The following is a 23,712-nucleotide window of genomic DNA, read 5'->3' on the forward strand; positions in this document are numbered from 1 at the left end:
TAGAGACGGGGTTTCACCATGTTGGCCAGGCTGGTCTCAAACTCCTGACCTCAGGTGATCCACCCACCTTAACCTCCCAAAGTGCTGCGATTACAAGCATGAGCCACCGTGCCCAGTCTCTAGTTTAAATTTGAGGACTGCCACATACTATGTGACCTGGAGCAAGTTACTTCCTTAGCCTCTCAGTGCCTCAGTTTCTGCAAATGTGGTGGGGTAAATATTGTTACCTAGCTCATAGGATTTTTATGAGGATTAAATGAGATGATTAAATAACAAGCTTGTTAGATTTTACAGAACAGATAACACAGTTTATGTTTTTCATGCTCCAGTATGCCCACTTATTTTAAAAATGAGAGATGTGTCAAGGTTTAGTGGAAAGCATTGACTTTGGAATCAGGCCTACCTGCACTTAAATCATAGCTTAAATCCTTACATGCCCTGTGACCCTAAGCAAGTCACTCAATCTGGCTGAACCTGTTCCCTTATTTGTAAAATGAGACTGAGTATTTCACTTTGCAGAGTTACCCTGAGGATTAAAATAAGGCGTGTATAGTGCCTATAGTGCCTGACACAATGTGTAGCACAAGATAGATACTTCCTACATGATAGTTATTATTCAACATCTCCATACTTTTGGGTTTATTGGATGAAATAGCTCTGAACTAAACCACAATTGGGACTGATTGACTCAGTAGCCTTCATTGTAATATGGGAAATCCTTGGTCCTATTTATATCTTTACTGTCATGGTCTGTCCCATTAGAGTTGTTTACTGGAGATAAGATTATTAGTGGGGAAACAACCATAAGCAGCTTGTTGAAAAATGTCATCAATAATGTGAAAATCTAATAGGAATACTGTGTATGCTTCCTGTAAAAGTCTGCTATATATTTACTTTTGCATGTTAGAGTCAGCCATCATTACACATTAGGTCCTTTACTATTTGCTTTTATATGAGATGGCACTTGGAAACCCACCTTCCCCCAGAACATTGTTCTAATTTGTGTGCCAATATACCTGAATCCCCCATTGGTATTGATTCTTCTGGGTCAAAGCATCAGTTTCCTTTAAGTCTTTTATTCAAATATAGACAAATTAACAAATATGAAGACTTAGAACACTGTCTGGCACATAATAAGTGCTCAATAAAGGATTAACTAGTACTCTAATGGTTATGATCTCTTTCATCCTCTACAAAGTAGGGATTTTTATCATAGGCATTTTACAGATGAGAAACATGAGGCACGGAAAGGTTAAATAGCTTTTCCAAAGCCACACAGTGAATTATTGATAAAGTCAAGATTTGTATCTAAGGCATTCAACTCTAGAGCTTATACACATGGCTATTACTGTATCTTGCTTCCTAGGACCAGTGGTAAAGCATCCAGCCATTAACATCTTAGTATGAATTGTTTTGGCATTCACCCAAGGGAGACTGAGAGATTTAAAAGTCCCATCAAAGACAGTGGTTCATGCCTGTAATCCTAGCACTTTGGGCGGCATAAGTGGGTGGATCACTTGAGCCCAGGAGCTCGAGACCAGCCTAGGCAACATGGCAAAATCCTGTCCCTACAAAAATATAAAAAATTAGTTAGGTGTGGTGGCACACATCTGTACTCCCAGCTACTTGGGAGGCTGAGGTGGGAGGATCACCTGAGCCTGGGAGGTAGAGGCTGCAGTGAACCAGTGAACCAAGACCGTACCACTGCATTCCAGCCTGGGCAATAGAGTGAGACCCTGTCCCAAAAAATAAAAAGTACCATCAAAGTCCATTCCATAAACTTTTGTTAAACTAGGTAAACCCTGGTCAAAAACAAACAAAGTTGCTGAGGCACTGGACTTGGAAGTCCAGCCAACTAAAATAGACTAGTGAAAAGAAATGAGAAATCATCAAAGAAAAACATGATTTATTCTCACCTTTGCCACAGCTACAACCTAGAAAGCATATTTAAAATGGAGACCTGACTACCATTGTATCAGTTCACTATTATGAAAATAGTTTTAGATCTGGCTATCCTATGAGTTTTGAAAAATTGTTTACATCTAACCAAGAAAGATCCTTTAAAATTTGAAATAGGGCCTTTCAAGTTACTATTTCAGCAGAAGAATGTAAACCCCTCATATATGAAGGGTACATTATGATGGTACACTGTAGAATCTTTAAAAGAAGCATTTCATGTGAGTGCTTATATACTTATAAAATGATGAGCATAGGCAGCATTTGTTCAAAAGTTATTTGGAAAATAATATTTACTTCTTCCCACAGATAATAATTGCTGTAAGCCAACTGATAGCTGATGTAGCACTAAGCGGAGGATCAAGATTTCAGGAGTCTTTATTCATTATCAATAATTTTGCAAATAGTGACAGACCTATGAAGGTATGTTCTCATTTCAGATAATAAATTAGAACCACCTTTGCTATCAGGGAAGTTTAAACTCTTAAACTGTCATTGGATTCACAACTTTTGTTAGTATAGAATGTATGGAATGTGAGTTTTATGAGTTAAGGGCTTTGTCTTATACATCACTATATCTCTAGTACCTAGAACACTGCCTGGTACATAGCAGATATTCAATATCAGTTTAGTGGATGGATGAATGAATATACTATGTATTCATAGTTGTTATGGCAAGTCGAATCTGAATTTTTTTTTCTGGGCTTCATTTCCAAACTTGCTCAGAAAATATATAGATCCTTTATTTCTTAACAATTGTCACCACTTTTAATATTGGTTAAATAAGCACTGAATTTGAAATTTCACAAAATTTCACTTAGAATAGCTAACAGTTGCCTGATCCATTGCCAATGGATGAGAAATGGCACAGAAGGGATTCATTATTTGATGGTTTTGTGAGTTTTGAAAATTATCTGTTAACACCAAGGCTGTCACTCTTAAGCACCACTTTGCTGAGGCCAAACTCAAGACTCTGACCACTGTTCCACTTTCTTTCCTATATGCTTAAAACTTATAGCACTGTAAAAATTCATCTGTTGCTTTGTTGCATAGAGTGCAGGTTCTGATCTTCAGTGACACATGTATACAAGGGAAGAAGAATCCTTTGCCAATAGGACTTTTCCTCCCAGAAGAATGAATCATCCCCACTCTTGGGAAAGGCCATCTTCCAGCACAGTTTGACAACATTGTGTAAAATCTGAAAAAGATTAAAAGCTCATAGTCACAGCATATTTGATGTTTGGATGTGTAGAATCTTTGTACCAAAAAATATTCCCATAGGAATGTTGCTTGTACTGAAAAATAACAGTGCGTAGTGCCAGCCGCTCTCAGGCTGGGAAAATTTGCTTTCCAGCCAGTTCTACTAGTTCCGCAGGGGATCAGTATATGCTCCAGCTAATCTTGTGAGCATAGAAACAAGTTACACCACTTATGCTTATACTCTAAGGAATTGTTTTTACCAGTTGTTACCATCCTTAGTACTATGTTATATAGGTAGATTGGTAAGTTTGTCTAGGTAAATGGAGCTTGTGTGCTCTCTCCTTGATAGGAAATCTTTTTCTTTTCCATAACTCATTTATGAAATGACTTAGTTTTATTCTGTTATGGCAGTCATTACCAACAAACCCTATTACGAAAAGATACAGCTTTCCCCTGGTAAATGGGATCTCTATTAATGTATAGAAAGGAACTTTATGTATATAATTATTATTTTTAAAGGGATTCAAAGCCAGGTAGGTATTTTTTATTTCTATTGTATTTATTTATTTATTTAGAGACGGAGTTTCACTCTTGTTGCCCAGGCTGGAGTGCAATGGCCCGATCTTGGCTCACTGCAACCTCCACCTCCCAGGTTCAAGTGATTTTCCTGCCTCAGCCTCCCGAGTAGCTGGGATTACAGGCGCCTGCCACCACGCCTGGGTAATTTTTTATATTTTTAATAGAAATGGGGTTTCACCATGTTGGCCAGGCTGGTCTCGAACTCCTGACCTCAGGTGGTCCACTTGCCTCGGCCTCCCAAAGTGCTGGGATTACAGGCATGAGCCACTGCTCCCGGCCAAGAAGGCAGTGTTTCAGACCATTTCCCCCACATATTGTGTTCATATTGACAAGCTCCCTAACCCCTGTACTTGTCTCTTCCTCATCATCTCTGAATCATATAGATAATTGTGATTACTCCTGTGGGGGTTAAGAGGATGCAATAGGACTTCCTTAGCAGTGGCTAGGGTAAAGAGGAAACTCTGGTATTCTTGGTGCCAAAAACAAACTTTGAATGCTTAATGATCTCTCTAAACTTTCTGGAATGTTCTGTGATTCATGACCTCCCATTTGTGTAAACAGAAATTTCTGCAGTATGGTTTTCACCTTAGTGTATGTGGTAGTTAGTGGATGGAGTAGGTATGCTTATCAGAATGGAAGAGTGGCCAAGAGCACCAGCTCTATGGCCAGACTGCCTGGGTGAAAATCCTGTCTCTAACATTTACCAATTTTGAGACTTTGGTCAAGCATTTAAACACTTTTTTATAATAGTACTTAACTCATAGGGTTGTCGTAAAAATTAAAACATGTAAAGAACCCAGACTAGTGCTTGGCACATAGTAAGCTATTAGTTTTTAGTTACTGTTACAAGAAAACGGCAAACAAAGATCACTCCCATGGCTGTGCAATTCACAATGGAGGATCTGGGATTCAAAGCCAGGTAGTCTGGCTCCAGAGCTAATGCTTTTATGTCCTGTGAATGTACTGCCACCAAGGTTAGAGCCTTTGAAGCCTGGGCTAGTTACATATTTTAAAAATTATTTATTTAAAATTATTTCAGTGTACTATGTGCAATACCAAGAACTGTAACAGGAAGTGAAAATCATATTATGTCCTCAGCATTGGATGACAAACCTTAGAGCACATCGATATTGTTGTTCAACTTGTCTTTTTTGTTTGTTTTGAAATTAGGCAACTGCCTTTCCTGCAGAAGTCAAAGACTTGACCAAGAGAATCCGCACTGTTCTTATGGCCACTGCCCAAATGAAGGAGCATGAGAAAGACCCTGAAATGCTAATTGATCTCCAGTATAGCTTAGCCAAGTCCTATGCAAGCACCCCAGAGCTCAGGAAAACCTGGCTTGATAGCATGGCCAAGATTCATGTAAAAAATGGAGATTTTTCAGAGGTGACTACTTAAAGTCTTGTTCTAAACAGCCCTTCAAAACACCTTGAGCATGTTCTGACAGTTCTTTCTCTGTCATCCTTTTTCAGGCTGCGATGTGTTATGTCCATGTAGCAGCTCTAGTTGCAGAGTTTCTTCATCGAAAAAGTAAGATATTTCTGTTTTTAGAGATGGGGAGATTTTCATTTAGCATAATAGTTTTTTATCTTTGTAGTTTAGCTATGAATATGATATAATAGAACACTGAAAAATATGTTCACCCTTGGCCTTATTCAGTGTTAAAAATAAGCTGTTATAAAAGAAGACTGGATTGTTTGTTGTCCCTTCTGCTTTCATTAGAGATTACAAGAAAAGTTAAATAGTACAGGGTGGCCAGGTGCAGTGGCTCATGCCTGTAATCCCAGTGCTTTGGGAGGCCAAGGCTGGAGGATTGCTTGAGGCCAGGAGTTTGAGACCAGCCTGGGCAACAGAGTGCGATCCTGTACCTATTTTAAAATAAAATATAAAATATAAAAAAAAATAGTACAGGGCCAGGCCTGATGCCCAGTGTTTATTTTCCAAGACTGTCCCTCCCTGGAAGACTGTCACAAATTAAATTCTTCTCAAGGCTCAAGTCGGGATAACACAGATTATTTGTTTCCCCGTCATGTGTCTTGACATCACCAACTGCCCGTAGACTATGTCTCTCCAGCCACTTTAGTGCAGTGATACCTGGGTACTAAAAGGGAGTCATACTCTTGAAGGGCTTTAGGTCCAGCAGCCCTGGATTCCTAATTTAAGATTCCTAATTCAGGAAATCTACTTGGAAGTGTCCCTTTCCATAAACAGTATTGTTGGCTACTGCTCAACAGTATTGTTGAACAAACTGCATCTGCTCAAATAGTAACCCAGTTGAGTTAGGTTTAAACATTGATTGGCAATGGAGCTGGCAACCAAGAAATCTCTATCTCAATGTCCAAGCTACTTCCTTTAAGGCAGTGGAATGAGTAACAATACGGCAAAATGAAACCAACTTATTAAAGAAGTCATATCACTCTGGCTTCAGCTATAGGAACACAACCATGTTTTGTTTTCTTTTTTAATTCCAGAATTCCTACAGTTAACTGTATATCTGTCATTTCACACTGAGGCTCAGTGTTTGATTGCCTCATATAACACCCATGTGGAGAATCTTTTTCTAAAAAGATTCTTGGCCGGGTGTGGTGACTCAGACCTGTAATGTCAACACTTTGGGAGGCATGGGTAGGTGGATCACTTGAGCCCAGGAATTTGAGACCAGCCTTGGCAGGAATGGTGAAACCCCATCTCTACAAAAAATACAAAAATTAGCTGGGCATGGTGTCACATGCCTGTGGTTCCAGCTATGAAGGAGGGTGAGGTAGGATCATAGCTTGAGCCCAGGACACTGCACTCCAACCTGGGTGACAGGACAAGACCCTGTCTCAAAAAATAATAAATAAATAAATAAATGAATAAATAAATTTTTAAAAAAAGATTCTTCTTAAGTAAAATGTAGATTCATTTTACTTATATTTTAAATTAACACTTTCTGTCTGACTCTGGAATTCTTTTGAACAATCTATGTGTTTGATATACTTTAGTTTTCTCCTTTTAGTATACATATGTGAGTTTTAAACAGAGAAGGAGATTAATTACCAAAATAAGGCCCCATTTGAGGGTTTTTTTAAAAATCACTGGTATGCATATGAAATCACAGTATAAGTAAATATTGAAATTACACACCTGAAATTCCAAATAAACTGACAGATATGAGAACCTTAAACAGAGTACCGTGATTTCAAGTATGTCTTCAGAGAAATAGATTAATATTATCTCATCTTTTTAATTAGAAATCTGGCAAGGCATGGTGGCTCACGCCTATAATCCCAGCACTTTGGGAGGCCGAGATAGGTGATCACCTGAGGTCAGGAGTTCAAGACCACCCAAGACAACATGGTGAAACCCCGGACGTTGTGGCACACACGTGTAATCCCAACTACTCGGAAGGCTGAGGCAGGAGCGCTTGAACCCAGGAGGCGGAGGTTGCAGTGAGCCAAGATCACGCCACTGCACTCCAGCCTGGGCGACGAGAACAAAACTCCATCTAAATAATAATAATAGTAGTAGAAATCTGAAGATTTTTATGTCCACTAAGTCTAAAACTGTACTTTTTAGACTTTGAAAATAGTTAATTATATTAAAACTATTTCCTGGAATGTTTTTGTTTTTTTCACAAGTGCAGAGACATTAAAGCTAAGCAAAAATCAAGAATTATTTATCTTTATTATCAGTCCTTAAGCTTTAGAAATATAATTTCTTGCTATGGTTTTTCTGGATATTAGCATGAGGCAGCTAGCATAAACACCAAACTGATACGTTTCAGGAAGTGGAAATGATATTTTCAACTAGCCATTTATATATTTCATAATACCCTCAAGGTTTTTTAGAATTTATTCTCCATAGAAATCAAAGCACTCTTCACTAATGAGGAGAAAATGTTGTTTTGAATGTTAAAAAAAAATGATGTTTAAGAGAATTTACATATTTATTTATAGGTGTCATCTATTTTTAAATTTCTTTTAATTAAATTTTATTTTATTTTAAGTTCTGGGATACATGTGCAGGATGTGCAGGTTTGTTACATAGGTAAACATGTGCCATGGTGGTTTGCTGATGCCATCTATTTTTAAACCTGGAAAATTCTATTTGCCTATATTAGAAAACCTTATTCTAAAATAGTGGTAGTAGTAAAAGTCCTCAGCGTTTTCCCCACTTAGCTTCAGTGATCCAAAACACCTTTTTTTTCTTAATTAGCTGATTCAACTATACTAGCTATACCAAGGTCGACTACCAATTTAAAACACAAGTTAAAAACGTAAACTGAGTATTATTCTAAGTGAACTAACTCAGGAATGGAAACCAAATATTGTATGTTCTTGCTTATAAGTGGGAGCTAAGCTATGAGGATTTAAAGGCATAGGAATGATATAATGGACTTTGGGGACTGGGGGTGGGGGCCAGGGAGGAATTAAAGACTACACATTGGGTACTGCTCGGGTGACAGGTACACCAAAATCTCAGAAATTACTGCTTAAAGGACTTATCCATGTAACAAAAAATCACCTGTTCCTCCAAAACTATTTTTTTAAAAAAACCTGTAATCTGTTAACCCCCCATCCATTCTGAGAAAGCATTAGTGAGCTTTTTGAAGTCTAGATAAGACCCGGCAATTGACAGAGTAAATGAAAATACATTTGAGTGCAGAACTGAAAAAAAAATCACTGAATTTACGCTTAAGACCAACGTATTTGACAAAGATAATTGGGCACCTTTAGAACTCTTTGTTTTCTATCATTAAGTGCCCTTTGATAATGAAGCCAAGAGGGAAGGAGCATTAGAGTATATTTTAAATCCCTGATACATATCCATTGCCAAAAATGTTTTGTTTTCTCTAATTCCTAACCAGTTTCTCTTGAAGTACATTATAAAACATTTTTAAATCAAGATGGAATAAAATACTACTCATCAGTTGACACATTGGAAGCAGATGTTCTACTGTGTAGCGTTTTTAAGGGAAAAAAAATACTTTGCCCTATTGGATCATTGCCTAAGCAGGGAAGGGCTTAGGGGCCCTTGCCCCTCAAAGGTGACTACACAGCACCCACAAGGGACCATTTCCAGATCCTTTTCTTCACTGTGTCAGGCACTGAATTGACAGGAAAAGGGAAAGGAGGTATGCAGTACTCCCTGCCCCCACCCTCACCCTACCCTCAAACTTCTTTCAGGCAGCCTGAGCTCTTGCTTGTTCTACCAAAGAGACTTAAGGATCACTATTCTCTTCCCTTTATTGAAGGCACCTCAAAGTGATAATACTGAGTGTCAGCTATTCTCCTCCCTCCCAAAAAATATAAAATAAAAAATGTCAGAATTTGCTTATTTTTATTTTGTTTGAGAACCTCAAAATTTCTAGATCACATTCTCCCTTTTTTCTTTTCCTAAGAGAGGGTACAACTGTTTTCCCCAGGGAAGACAAGAGTCAAGTCTCTGCATTCTTTCACCACCAAATAGCATCCTAGGTTCAGCAAAGCTTCAGGCCTGCAAGGATTCACCCATCAGCCCAGAAAAAGGAATTTCCTTTCCCATAGAATCTGGTTTTTTTCATTCCTTACAGGGTAATGTTGCTCTCTTTCCCAAGACGTGGTATCCAGGATCTGATAGCTTGAGTTTCATGAAGCTTTTTATTCCCTCATTCTTTCCTAGTCATAGCTTTTTCCCTTCTTATCCTCCCCTCAGGACTCTTAGCTCTTATCCTTCTTCTGACTGGCCATCCTTTTAAATCAAGGGTTGCACTGCTATCCCATCTTCCACACCCCTTCCCACTTTTTTTCACGGGATAACTTGGATTCAGGGTTATGGTCTCTATCTGAACAGTTTCCATCTTGCTTTCCCTAGGACAGCAGTCAGGAATACAGAAGTTACAGCTATAAACAGCAAGGTCAAGAGTCCTGGTCAAATACCAGAGAAACTGATAGCGGACTCTCCAGGACCACCTTCTACAGGGCTGCATAGGTCTATATGAGATCCGTCAAACAGATGCATCCTTCTGTTGGGATATGTACATTGGCCAATTCTAGACTCAGCAACTTGTTTCATCTGAAAGTCTTTCTAGAACTAAGAGGAATCAGGATTTTCTCCAAGCATTTTAAAGAATCTAACAAAGGGTCCTGATATAATTGGATATTGATGGGTGTTGATAACTTTAGCAAAAAGGGGGAGGAATATAGTCATCTCTGGGTAGAGATACATTATCAGGCAGATGCATTAAGATAACACACTTAGCAAGAATATTGGACTCTGAAGCTGAAAATTCACAATAGTAGTCTTTGCACTAGATAACCCAGACACGACTTTCAGAAGTGGGTGTTTATGTCTTTGTTCCTGAGATAAAACAGAATTTTCCCTACTTCTACTTAAGATACACCGGAAGACTCTAGCAAGATGCTTTTAGCCTCATCTCATCTCTGGCATAGGAGTGTGCCTTTCTTCATCCTCCCTTAAATCCCAGCATTCTAGAAAAGCCCTACATTTGGAAATGACTTAAAGTAATAATCTCTTTTGAACAGATGGGAATTTTTTTTCTCCCAGTCATGGACCTAGCTGCCTGAGGCCTTCAGGGATTCACTATCTTCTTCAATAAAGGCTATGTTCTTTGTCTCTTCACTCAAGTCTTGGGTCCTCTTCTTTACGGCCTGGCTCTTGACTTGATAGTGCTGATCAAGTGGGATGGTTTCTTCTACCTTTCAAAAAGTTCTCCTAATGCACTACTGCACAAAGAGTATCCCACAGACCAGCTGCTAGTCTGAGAACTGTTTATCACATGTTTACAACAAGATAAGGAGTATTGTCCTGAATGTAAATGAACCATGTCACTAAACACTCTGTTTGTTCAACTGACTTGCTCCTTTTAATAGAAAGACTTTGTTGAAGAAGGAAATGAGGAATTGATTTACATTCTGGTGAAAGTTCCTTATCTTTTTATGGTCCAGTACTTTGAATAGAACTCTCTAGAGGTCTTGTAACAGACCATTTTAGGCATGCTTATCTTCAGCAATGAAGCAGGCTATGTTTTATCTTCAGCGCCTTTTATTTATTATTATTATTTTTTTTTGAGATGGCGTCTCGCTGTGTCACCCAGGCTGGAGTGCAGTGGTGATCTCAGCTCACTGCAAGCTCCACCTCCCGGGTTCACGCCATTCTCCTGCCTCAGCCTCCCGAGTAGCTGGGACTACTACAGGCACCCGCCACCACGCCCAGCTAATTTTTTGTTTTGTTTTTTTTTAGTAGAGATGGGGTTTCACCCTGTTAGCCAGGATGGTCTCAATCTTCTGACCTCGTGATCTGCCTGCCTCGGCCTCCCAAAGTGCTGGGATTACAGGCATGAGCCACCGCACCTGGCCCAGTGCCTTTTATTACCTACTTTATTTGAACAAAAATGGTCCTACAGCTTGGTGGGTCAAAGTAAATATCACTTTCATTCCTGGGGCTCCTTCTTCCTTAATTAAAACTCACTGACTACTCCCATGTATTTCTCCCTTCTTGAAAAAGTATTTCAAAGCCAGGCGTAGTGGCTCACGCCTGTAATCTCAGCACTTTGGTAATCTGAGATGGGTAGGATCACTTGAGCTCAGGAGTTTGAGACCATCCTGGGTAACATGGCAAGACCTGGTCTCTACAAAATATATAAAAATTTGCCAGCCGTGGTGGCTTGCACCAGTAGTCCCAGCTACTTGGGAGGCTGAGGCAGAAGGATGGCTTGAGTCCAGGAAGTCGAGGCTGGAATGAGCTATGATCACGCTACTGCACTGCAGCCTGGGTGACGGGGTAACACTCTGTCTCCAAAAAAAAAAAAAAAGTATTTCAAAATAATCCTATCTTCCCCTAGCAGACTTTCATCTTTCTCTCCAAGAAGTGTGGTTCCTACTTCTGTGTGTGGTTCCTACTTCTGTGTGTGGTTCCTACCCATGTTCTGTCAAGCAGCTTACCCAGAAGATACATGTCTAGTGATTAGGTTTCATTTAGACAAGAAGAGTTGGAAAAATCCAAGCCCTGATATATAACCTCTTTTCCACCAGAATTCTGAGAAATCTCTTCAACATGAGGTCTGATTTTTTTTTTAAACCTTCCTTCTTCCTTCCCCAACCTCTAACAGGAAGATTACCAGATACTTAGTTGTAAGTAAAGGTCATTATTTGTAAGTATCACTGTTAGATTGTAGAACAGTAGATTGCAACAGCCATTTTTCTGTGTATGCGTGACTAGCTCCTATCGGAAGGAAACTTTTTCATTGAAACGTTTTCAATGGTTATGTTATAAAGAGGCAGAATTTTCCTTGAACTCTAAAATTACAGCCCACTTAGATAAAGGTAAAGGCAGACACAGTAGGAATGTTTACACATGTTCCCCTGTCTAGAATCTATAGGGGAACCATGTGGCCTTTACACCTAGACTGTTGCTTGACAGTAACAATTTGGTCCAGAAGCCTACAGCAGGTGTTCTCAGCTTGAGTTCACTTCCTACTTTACCAGGAGTCCAGCTGGCAGCCATTATTTTATTCTACCTTGAGAAGGCTAGTTTGTTTATTGGTAGGCTTATTTGCTAATAATAATTCATTGAGTACTTATTTACTAGGCTCCATTCTAAACACTTTACTTTTCGTTTAATTCTCATAGCATAGTTATTTATTATCCCTTTTTTACAGATGATAAAACTTTTTATAGTCCCAGGGAGATAAACATTAGCACAAAATCACAGTTAGTGATAGAGCTGAGTCTATGTAACTCCAAAAGTGGTGGTTCTTCCAGTGCCCCATCCTGTTTTCTCTAGGATGCTTCATCCCTGCCATCTGTTTTATTTCCTGACTCTCTTAAAAGTCCTAGGCCAGACCTTCTCCAACATCTCACTTCCTCTCCCAAATCTCAGTGAAATTAGGCACTAGACATGGTTACCAAAGATCACTTAGTGGTTACCTGAAAAGTGCCTGCCCTCTTGTTTAGATGATAGAACACAAATGTATACAGGATCAAAGTTTAAATAAAAATGTTTAGATTGCACTAGATGAATATCTATCCTAGCCACTGAAGATGATACATAGTCAAAGAATAAAAGTTATTCATAACTAACTTAAGCTCACTTTGTAGGGGGAGAAACTAATAAAATATGTAGTAAATGGAAACAAATTTTAAAATTTTTTGTAAGTGAAAATTGTACTTAAGACTTTGATTCTTACAAAAATATGTGTTTATTTTAAATAGCCCATCTCTGTAAGGCTCACTGTTATTTACTAAATGCTTTCTCATAAATTCACTCCACTGTTTTTTTTATTCACACAGAATTATTTCCTAATGGATGTTCAGCGTTCAAGAAAATTACTCCCAATATAGATGAAGAAGGAGCAATGAAAGAAGATGCTGGGATGATGGATGTCCATTATAGTGAAGTAAGGATTCCAGGGCCTGCATTGCCAGTTATATAAATTTCACTTCTTAAAATTCATATATATTAAACAATTATTACAGCTAACCTAATTTTGAAGGTAACTAAGGGTTAATGAACTTTAAGTATTAAAACTGTCCAGGGCAAAGATGTTCCTGTTTAGAGGGCCCTGTCTCTTGAACTGGTCCCATTGTCTAGTTTTAGAAATACAGCATTTGCCGTCCTCAAGTCACTATTCCAATAACTAGATAAGAGTCAACACATGTTGGAAATTTTTCCATAAAAAATAGAGTTAACATTGCTCTTTACTTCAACTAAGACAGAGTATGTACAAAAATATTTTTAAATGGAAAATTTCTGCTGTAAATGCCACATGGATAGAAAACAGCTTTGGCTGTCAGTCAACCACCAAAGATTTATTGAACATTGACTTAACAGCAAGGCCTTGGACTTGGTGACCTAGGAGCTTTAAATAATTAAATATGATTAGTCCCTGACCTCCAAGGTCCACCTGAAGAGATAATACATGTACATGAAATGGAAAAAAGACTTTTGAATAATATTTGAATAATGCAGACAATATGTGCCATGCAAAGTCAAAGGTGAAAGATGCCTTAGAGCTCAGGTAAAATAAAGGAGGTATGATCAGAGAGGGATTGGAAGAATGAGGACACCCTGAAGGCATTCTAAGAGACAGGAGAAGGGCAGGGACCACGACTAAGAGGTAGGAAAGTGTAAGACATGTTTGAGGCACAGTGAGTGGATCCTTTTGGCTATAGCAGTAGGTTCCCATAGAGAAGAGTATTAGTTGAGGCCAGATTTTGAGAAACTTTCAATGTTTGGGCTTTATTCAGTAGAATATTAAATTGGTATCAAAGTCTTTTTTTTTTTTTATGGAGTCTCGCTATGTCGCCAGGCTGGAGTGCAGTGGCGCAATCTTGGTTCACTGCATCCTCTGCCTCCCGGGTTCAAGTGATTCTCCTGCCTCAGCCTCCCGAGTACCAGGGACTACAGGCGTGCGCCACTATGCCCAGCTAATTTTTGTATTTTTAGTAGAGACAGGGTTTCACCATGTTGGCCAGGATGGTCTCGATCTCTTGACCTCATGATCCACCTGCCTTGGCCTCCCAAAGTGCTGGGATTACAGGCATGAGCCACCGCACCTGGCCTCAAAGATTTTTGAGCAGGATAATGACTACATGAAAGCAAGGAAGAGGGAAGCCTAATTTGGTGATGATGTGGGAGATGTATTGAAGATGCAGGGATAGGAGCTAGAGGCAGGGGCTAGAGAGAAGGCTGCCCTAATTATCCAGATACGAGTAGTTAAGGCTTAAACCAGGGTAGTGAAAGATTCAGGAAATAGTGTGAGGAAAAGATGCTGATTTGCTGGCTGTGGGAGGGGAAGGGTCAAAGGTAGCTCTAAGATTTCAGGTTTGGAGGTTAAGGAAAAATGATAGATGGATGGTTTTGCAGGAAAAGTGATGATTTTCATTTTATAGGTGAGTTGATTTTGATGTGAAAGCTTATCAAAATGGAAATAACCATCAAGCCGTTAGAAATGTGGAACTGAGGCTGGGCGCAGTGTCTCATGACTGTAATCCCAGTACTTTGGGAGGCCGAGGCAGGTGGATCACCTGAGGTCAGGAGTTCGAGACCAGCCTGGCCAACATGGCTCTACTAAAAATACAAAAATTAGCCAGGCGTGGTGGCACCTGCCTATAATCCCAGCTGCTCGGGAGGCTGAGGCAGGAGAACCACTTGAATTTGGGAGGTGGAGGTTGCAGTGACCCAAGATTGTGCTACTGTACTCCAGCCTGGGTGACAAAGTGAGACTGTGTCTCAAAAAAGAAAAAAAAAAAGAAATATGGAACTGAATCTAAGGAGAGAGATTAGGGTTAGAAATACACATCTGGAAGTCATATCCTTATGAGGACCAAAGCAGACTGAATATTAGACATAATAACGGCAAGTGAAGAGCAGAGAATCAAGGACTGAACCATGGGGGAAAAGTTCACAAAGAGTGTGAACGTAGAAAACAAGAAAGAAACACAGAAAAGAAGAGATTGAAGTTACAGTCCCATAAAATTACATTTCTTAAAAAAATTGTATTAATGAGATGAAAATTACAGTGACACACTTCATAAACACTTTATGAATTGATTTTTTAAAATACACAAATCTCAACTTAGCTCTGGCTTATTTAGTTAAATTAATGATACACCTAGAAGCTTTACCTACTATTTCTACATAGTCTGTCTCCCTATCAGTAAAATAAGGACAATAATACTATCGTGGTCACTTCACAATACATGTGAAAACTTAAAAAGTCATGAAGTGTGAGAATAATGTCAGGTTTTATCATTGACCTACTTGGCAGTGAGATTTCTTAAAAGCAAGTTGGTGTCCTTTTACCCTCAGAACCTACAAGGATAGATACTTAAAATATGTTTGTTGAATTGATTGATCATAACAGAGATGCAAGATACTTGAATTTTTATTCCAGCTTAATTTTTGACTGTATAGCCTTGGACAAGTTAATTCATGTTTCTGGATCTTAGTTAGATGATTTCCCAGAGACCTGCAGGTTTTACAGGCTGACAGCAGGAAGATTCAGAGGATTTCATGGGGCTTAACTGGTTCAGTACAACTGAACTTGTATCCTTGCTTTCTAAACAGCAGCTTCAGTGTATTCATAGAAATGGCTTTGAGCTTGACCCTTTTTTATACTCTTAAGGAGAGCAATAACTTTTCTTAATAATCAAAAACTGTAATTAGTTTTCTGTATAAACACATTTGTTGGAAATCTTTTGGGTTCTACAAGTAATTTATACATACTTCTATTTGATATATACAGGTAGAATCATGTTTTACCAAGTGCCACTTTATTTTTCAGTTTGCATTATAAGGCTTCTTCCTTAAACCCTAGCCAATTAAAAAAACTGACACTGATTTAGAAGTTACATTGAAATGAAAAATACGAACTGTTGTCCATTTAGTGCTTGTATTTAAATATGTGAGTTAAACCGGTAATAACGCAATGTAACTTGTTTCCAAAAATGTATTTCTGACTTGATTTGCAACAGTTTTTTTTTTCCGCATGACACCACCTCAGGAGGTCCTGATGACGTGTGCCCCTGCAATAGATTTTAAACATATAATTAATATATAATTGGGCTGGGCATGGTGGCTCACGCCTGTAATTCCAGCAGTTTGGGAGGCCAAGGCAGGCAGATCACTTGAGGCCAGGAGTTCAAGACCAGCCTGTCCCCATGGTGAAACCCCGTCTCCACTAAAAATATAAAAATTAGCTGAGCGTGGTGGCACAGGCCTGTAATCCCAGCTATTCAGGAGGCTGAGGCACAAGAATCTCTTGAACCCCAGGGGCAGAGGTTGCAGTGAGCCAAGATCGTGCCACTGCACTGCAGCCTGGGCAACAGAATGAGACTGTGTCTCAAAAATAAAAATAAAAATGATATAATTAATATGTAATAAAATCTTAAACAATTTGATGAATTTTGACAGTTGTATACACCCATGTAACCTACCATCAGAAACAAAAAATAGAACATGCCCATTCCTTTGGGAAAGGTTCCCTTGTGCCCATTTCCAGTCAGGCTCCCCACCTCCACCATCTGATTTCTATCACCATGAATTAGTTTTTATGGCATAAAAATGGAATCAATCATTCAATATGTACCTTTTTTTAATCTGGCTTCTCTTGTTTAACCTAATGTTTTTGAGATTCATCCATATTGTTGGGTATATCAAAAGTTTGTTCTTTGTCTTTATATACAAATTTTAAATCCATTCAGTTGATGGATTTTGAATTGTTTCCAGTTTCAGGCTGTTATGAATAAGTCTACTTTAAACATTCCTATCTATGACTTATTGTTGACATATGCTTTTTTTCTCTTGGGTAAATACCTACGAGTGGCATTGCTGAATCCTAGGGAAGATATATATTTAACTTTTAAGAAATTTCCGAAGAGTTTCTCAAAGTGGTTGGACCGTTTTATACTGTTTGCCAGTAGTAGATGAGAGTTCTAGTTGCCCCACATCCTCCCTAGCATCTGATATTGCTGATCTTTTTAAATTTTAGCCATTCTATTAATATTAGGTGTGAATCAACATCTCATTGTGGCTTTTATTTGTATTTCCCTAATAACCGATGATGTCTACCACTTTTTCAGGTGTTCCTTGGCCTCTTTTGTATTTTATTTTGTGAAATGTTTGTCTTTTATCCATTTTAGAAATCACATTGCTTACTTTTTATTGTTGTTTTGTGGGAGTTCTTTCCTGGATATAAATCCTTTGTCAAGATGTATGTGCTGTATATTTCTTTACCAGCTTCTGACTTGACCATTCACTTTCTTAATTGAGTCTGTGGTTGAGCAGAAAATTTTGGTTTTGGTTGTAATTGATGAAATCCAATTTATTATTTTATAATAATTTGTTCTTTTTGTATCTGGTCCCAAAAATCTGTGCCTACCTCAAGATCCTGATAGTGTTGTCCTGTGTTTTCTCCTAGAAACTTGTTTCCGAGCTTTGTTTAGGTCTATAATATATTTAAAGTTCATTTGTGGAATGAAATAGAGGTCAAAGCTCTTTTTTTAAGACAGTTTTTTTTTTTTAAGACGTACCATTTGGGGAAAAACAAGACTTTCCTTTTGTCACGTTGAATTTACTTTGGCACCTTGGTCAAAAGTTCGGTTTTTCATATTTGTGTGGGCTATTTCTGGATTCTCGGTTCTCTTCCACTGATCTATTTGCCCATCTTGATGCCAATATCACACTTGATTACTATAACTTAAGTCTTGAAATCAAGTAGTGTTAGCCCTCCAGCTTTATTCTTTTTCAAAGTTGTTTTGGCTATTCTACGTCCTTTGAATTTCCATATAATCTTTAGAATCATCTTTTCTGTTTCCTCAAAATAGCCTGAGAATGGAGAGTTTAACAATATTGAATTTCTCAATCAATGGGCATTTATCTGGGTTATCTTTAACTGCCAATAATATTTTGTAGTTGTTAGGGTAGAAGTCTTGGGTTAGATTTACTGGTAGATATGTGATGTTTTGATGCTATTGTAAATAATATTGTTTGCTTTTATATTTTTATTTTTTATTATGTTGTTGCTAGTATATAGAAATATAATTGATTTTGTATGTTGATCTTACGTCCTGCAACCTTACTAAATCTGCTTATTAGTTTTCATAGTTTGTATGTTTTTTATGATTTTCTACATATACAATTATGCCATATGCATGGAACAATTTTACTTTTTCTAATCCTGTATGCCTTTTCTCTTTCTCTTGCCTTGTTGTACTGGCTAGAACCTTCAGCATAATGTTGGATAGAAGTGGTGAGAGCAGACATTCTAACTTGTTCTCAATCTTAGGAGAAACATGTCTAGCCTTTAGGTTTTTAGTAAATGCCCTTTATCAGATTGAGGAAGATCTCTTCTATTCTTTGTTTCTTGAGTTCTTTTTAAATATCATGAATGGGTGTTAAGTGTTGTAAATGCTTTTTTCCTGCATCTATTGAAAGAGATATAATTTTTCTCTTTTATTCAGTTTATGAGGTTGTATATTACATTGTTTTTTTTTTTCTAATTGTAACCTAACTTTACATTCCTGGGATAATTCATACTAAGTGTGCACCTTATTTTTAATTCCCCCAATGTTTGTCCCAAAATTGCTGGAAATTTTAATTTGGCTAGCAGATGTTAATATACAGATGTTTTATTCAAGTAGCAACATTTATTTCACATATACTATCCAGTGACACTAAAATAATCACTGGAAAAGCCAATGTAAGTAAAATATTGTCCCTACTCTCAAAGAATCACAGCCTATTGGAAAAGTCAGATATGTAGATAATATGTAAATAATGTACAAATATAGTGATAAATCTTTGCCAAAAAATTAGTGAAATAGAAAAAAAGATGTGTAGTGTCTTGCCTACCTTATATTGATAAGGAGAAGAATCCTGGAAAAGGTGATACCTAAAGTGTTTTAAAGAGATTAACCAAGTAGAAGGGATTAAAGGGAGGAGGGGCGCAGCCTGAACAAAGACATAAAGCTAAGACACACCATTGTGCTTCAGGGAAACTGCTAGTAGTTCGCTGTTGTTATAACATAAAGTACAAAGTTTGGTATGATGAATGATGAGATTATGGAAGTATCAGCCACATCATTGCAAGCTTTATGTGCCACATGAAGGAGCGTGTCCGTTGTTCTGTGAGTGATGCGGAGCCATTGCCAGATTTTAAGAAAGGGAGAGTGGCACGCTCAGGTTTGCATTTTAATCAGAACCCTATGGCAGATGTGTGGAAGATGTATTTGAAAGGGCTAAGACTGGAGGCAGGAAGATAAATTAAGAAAAAAAAATAGTGAAATTTTGCACCTTAGCAATGAGAGAAATGGAGAGAAAGGGTCAGACTTGAGAAATATTTAGGAAATAAGACTGGCAGGACTTGGTGATGAACTCATTAGAGAATGAGTAAAGAAAGAGGGTGTAATAGTTTCGTAGATATCTGAGCCTATTTGGGCTTCTATAACAAAATACCAGAGACTGGGTAGGTTACAAACAACAGAAATGTATTTTTCACTATACTGGAAGCTGAGTAGGTGAAGATAAAGGTGTTAGCCGACTTGGCGTCTGGTGAGGATCGACTTCCTAGTTCATAGATGGTATCTTCTCACTGTGCCCTTACGTGGTGGAAGGGGGTGAGCTAACTCTCTTTTTATTAGGGTACTAATCCCATTGATGAGGGCTCTGCCCTCATGACTTAGTCATCTCCCAAAGTCTCCACCTCCTAATACCGTCCCCTTGGGGGTTAGGATTTTAACATACGCATTCTGAGTACACAGAAACATTCAGGCTGTAGCACTAAGACTGCAATATCAAAGTACCACAAATTGGGTGGCTTAGAACAAGAGAAATTTATTGTCTCACAGTTCTAGAGTCTAGAAATATGCAGTCAAATTGTTTTCAGGGCCATGCTCCCTCTAAGACTCTGGGTAGAAGCCTTCTTTGTCTTCTGGTGGTAAGAGTTGTTCCTTGACTTCCCTTGACTTGTGGCTGCATCACTCCAGTCTCTGCCTCTGTAGTCTCATGGTGTTTTCCCTGTGTGTCTCTGTCTTCATATAAAGATACCAGTCATATTGGATTGGGGCCCACCCTACTCCAGTATTGCTTCATCATAAATGATCATATCTGCAATGACTCTATTTTCAAATAAGGTCACATTCTGAGGTACTTGGGGTTACAACTTCAACTTACCTTTTTAGGGAACACAATTCAACCTATAACAGACGATAAAGTCAAAACTGTGCTTAGTTTGCTACCTAAGGGTCTATAGGATATTGCCACTGGCGAGATAGGAAACACAGGTATAAGAGCTAGAAGATGAATTCGATTTTCCAAAGGACATACAGGAAGAGCTGTTTTAGGAATCAGTTCTACAGGTTTGAAGTGCATCTCTTTAAGATAGAAACAAGCTGTTATGACTTACGGGTAGCATCAGTAATTGGCTTCATGTTTTCATCGTTGAGAACATGAGATGAAGGTTCACAAAAGAGTTTTATAGCAACTGTTATTCTGGCAGCGCTGGTGATCTCTATTTTGAGCTGTTATCCTATCATTCTCAGTAATTTTAGAACCATCAGTCGGGAAGTGTTCTTTATCAAAACTGAGTCATTTTAATACCAACCCACAAAAATAAAAACTAAAAAAATTTAAAAAAACATCGAATCATTATAATAAACACCTAAACCACCAACACAATAGCTTGAAAAAGTTGTCAAATTTTCTTAAGACTAATATGGGTAAATATTGTTTTAATATAAAAAATAATAGATGTTAGACATTCAGACATCCTCAATTTGGAACAAACAATATATTCCCTTTTTAAAAATATTCTTTCTCGATGTGTTAACGTTTACAACTATAGTTAACATCTTCATTATGTGAATAAACAAAATAATCATAGTTTACTATTGTTAACATCAATTTTATATTTTTAAGAATGTTTTTAACTTTAAATATTTTAAATATTTGATTTAGAAAATATTGTCACACAAGTATGTTCCTTTTGTGCATCTCATTGAATTTAGTACCATCTGTTTGTTTTCTACCAACTTGAAATGCTTCAAAATTTATTTGTCCAAAACTCTAAAACTATTTTTAATTCCTAATTGGATTTTTCTCTTAATGCAGGAGGTCTTGCTGGAGTTGCTAGAACAATGTGTGGATGGCTTATGGAAGGCAGAACGTTATGAAATAATTTCTGAGATTTCCAAGTTGATCATTCCAATTTATGAGAAACGTCGTGAGTTTGAGGTAGGCAATTTGAACATTTTTATCATTGACTTATGTATTTTATTTTGGTTTTAGGGAAAACAGTAATATAGTTCTGTTACTATTATTCGACTTGTGTCCTCTGAAGAATATAAGGTTCATTACATTATGACTTTTGCATTTTATCATAGAGTATAGTCTATCATTTTGACACATTTGTCCAATTTCAAAGTGACAATCCCTAAAAATGCTATTAAATCCTGAGATTTTTTTAATGTTTTCACCACAAAGGAATGATAAATGTTTGAGATGATACATTTACTAATTACCCTGTTTTGATCATTACACAATGTTGGCATGTATGGAAACAACATTTCCCCCATAAATTGTACCCCATAAATATGTACAGTTATTATGTGTCAATTAAAAACAACATAAAACTTCCTCTGGTCCTGCTTATGAAAAGAAAATAAAGTAAAACTTAAAACATCCTACCTTATATTCATTTATGTTTTCCAAATGAAATTAAGGGTAAAAGATCCAAAATAGAAATTGAGATTTAAATTAGACCAGTGGTTCTGAAAAAAAATTTTTTTTTTGAGATGGAGTCTCGCTCTGTTGCCCAGGCTGGAGTGCAGTGGCGCAATCTTGGCTCACTGCAACCTCTGCCTCCCGAGTTCAAGCAATTCTCCTGCCTCAGCCTTCCAAGTAGCTGGGATTACAGGCATGCACCACCACGCCCTGCTATCTTTGTATTATTAGTAGAGACGGGGTTTCACCATGTTGACCAGGCTTGTCTCGAACTCTTGACCTCAAGTGATCCTCCCGCCTTAGCTTCTCAAAGTGTTGGGATTATAGGCGTGAGCCACTGTGACCGGCCTGAAAATATTTTCATCTAGCAACCTCCCCTCTTCCTCTCAGAGCATAAAATAATCAGTGTTGTTTTCGCTAAACCTTCACTTCAAAAAGCTGTCAAATTTCCATGTTACCCAGGGAAGAGGCATAGACATGATTCTATTCTTTATAATTTAGCGGAGAGACTAAAGGTGCTGGCAAATGGCAGTGGGGTAGGTAATAATACACTAGTAATAGCCCTATTATGAGAATTTTAAAATTTTGACTTGCCAGATAAACTATTGATAAAGTATAGTTAATAAAGAATAGTAGTATAATGCACAGCAATTGCCACCAGCACTAAACAGGATTTTTTAAATATTCAAGTCTCTTAGTCCATATCATAATTTCTATTGCTACTATGCTGGGAAGGGATGATTTAGGATTCAAGCCATTTTAAAAAAGCAAGGCAATTTATTCTTTTTTTTTATTTTTTATTTTATTTATTTATTTTTTTTGAGACGGAGTCTTGCTCTTTGGCCCAGGCCGGACTGCAGTGGCGCTATCTCGGCTCACTGCAAGCTCCGCCTCCCGGGTTCACGCCATTCTCCTGCTTCAGCCTCCTGAGTAGCTGGGATTACAGGCGCCCGCCACCACGCCTGACTAATATTTTTTTGTATTTTTAGTAGAGACAGGGTTTCACCATGTTAGCCAAGATGATCTCGATCTCCTGACCTTGTGATCCGCCCGCCTTGGCCTCCCAAAGTGCTGGGATTACAGGCGTGAGCCACCGTGCCCGGCCTGGCAATGTATTCTTAAATAAAGCGGTTAGGCCTTTCCTTGTTGACGTAGTTTCTAAGAGTGAACACACATAGATTTAATATAATCTGAGTAGTGTTTTCATCTCTCCTCCAAACTGGCTCTGATCAAACTCACTTTTTCTTCCCAGATTCTAGGTCTTCCTCTCTCTGCCATACTTTTGGTGTATATGGGGCATGCCTGAAAACTCACAGTAGAATTCAAGTGAATATATTAATAAGCTGAAGTATAGGTCATACAGATGGCAAAGGATAGCCTGTGAGACAAAACCAGATTTGCCATTACCCCTCCTATAAAAGCATTACATCTGAAGAACCTTTGTAGTAATTTCAAAATAAAGTCCCCATTTTTTGACTCTTAGGATGAAGGAAGTTCTGGCTGTTAGAAACCCAGGGAGCCTTTTGCTACTTAGCCAACCAACAGGGAAGAAAGAAAAATATATCTTCTCTACACATTAAAGGAAATGATGTTTTCTACAGGGGAACTACTCCTATTTCCTTGGAGGGGTGTAGGGGTCTGTATAAATCCCCTAGCACTCTGTATAGATGAAGTAATTGTGTTTAAGACTGATGTAGCTGGAGCATGGTATACACGCCTGTGATTCCGGCCACTTGGGAGACTGAGGTAGGAGGATTGCTTAAGTCCAGGAGA

At 38.1% G+C, this 23,712-nt stretch overlaps 1 protein-coding gene across 4 annotated transcripts in view; it reads left to right on the forward strand.

Annotated features, from left to right (window-relative positions):
• The window catches only part of DOCK11 (dedicator of cytokinesis 11), a 190,080-nt gene that overhangs the window by 153,616 nt on the left and 12,752 nt on the right, over positions 1 to 23,712 (forward strand). For all 4 annotated transcript variants that reach the window (XM_031006107.3, XM_063703173.1, XM_055376223.2 and 1 more), the window contains 5 exons: positions 2,266 to 2,379; positions 4,906 to 5,121; positions 5,208 to 5,265; positions 13,008 to 13,114; positions 21,328 to 21,450. In XM_031006107.3, the coding sequence (XP_030861967.2) occupies positions 2,266 to 2,379; positions 4,906 to 5,121; positions 5,208 to 5,265; positions 13,008 to 13,114; positions 21,328 to 21,450 (618 nt within the window). The remainder of the gene's footprint in view (positions 1 to 2,265; positions 2,380 to 4,905; positions 5,122 to 5,207; positions 5,266 to 13,007; positions 13,115 to 21,327; positions 21,451 to 23,712) is intronic.

Source organism: Gorilla gorilla, chromosome X (assembly GCF_029281585.2).
Source record: "Gorilla gorilla gorilla isolate KB3781 chromosome X, NHGRI_mGorGor1-v2.1_pri, whole genome shotgun sequence".
NCBI lineage: Eukaryota > Metazoa > Chordata > Mammalia > Primates > Hominidae > Gorilla > Gorilla gorilla.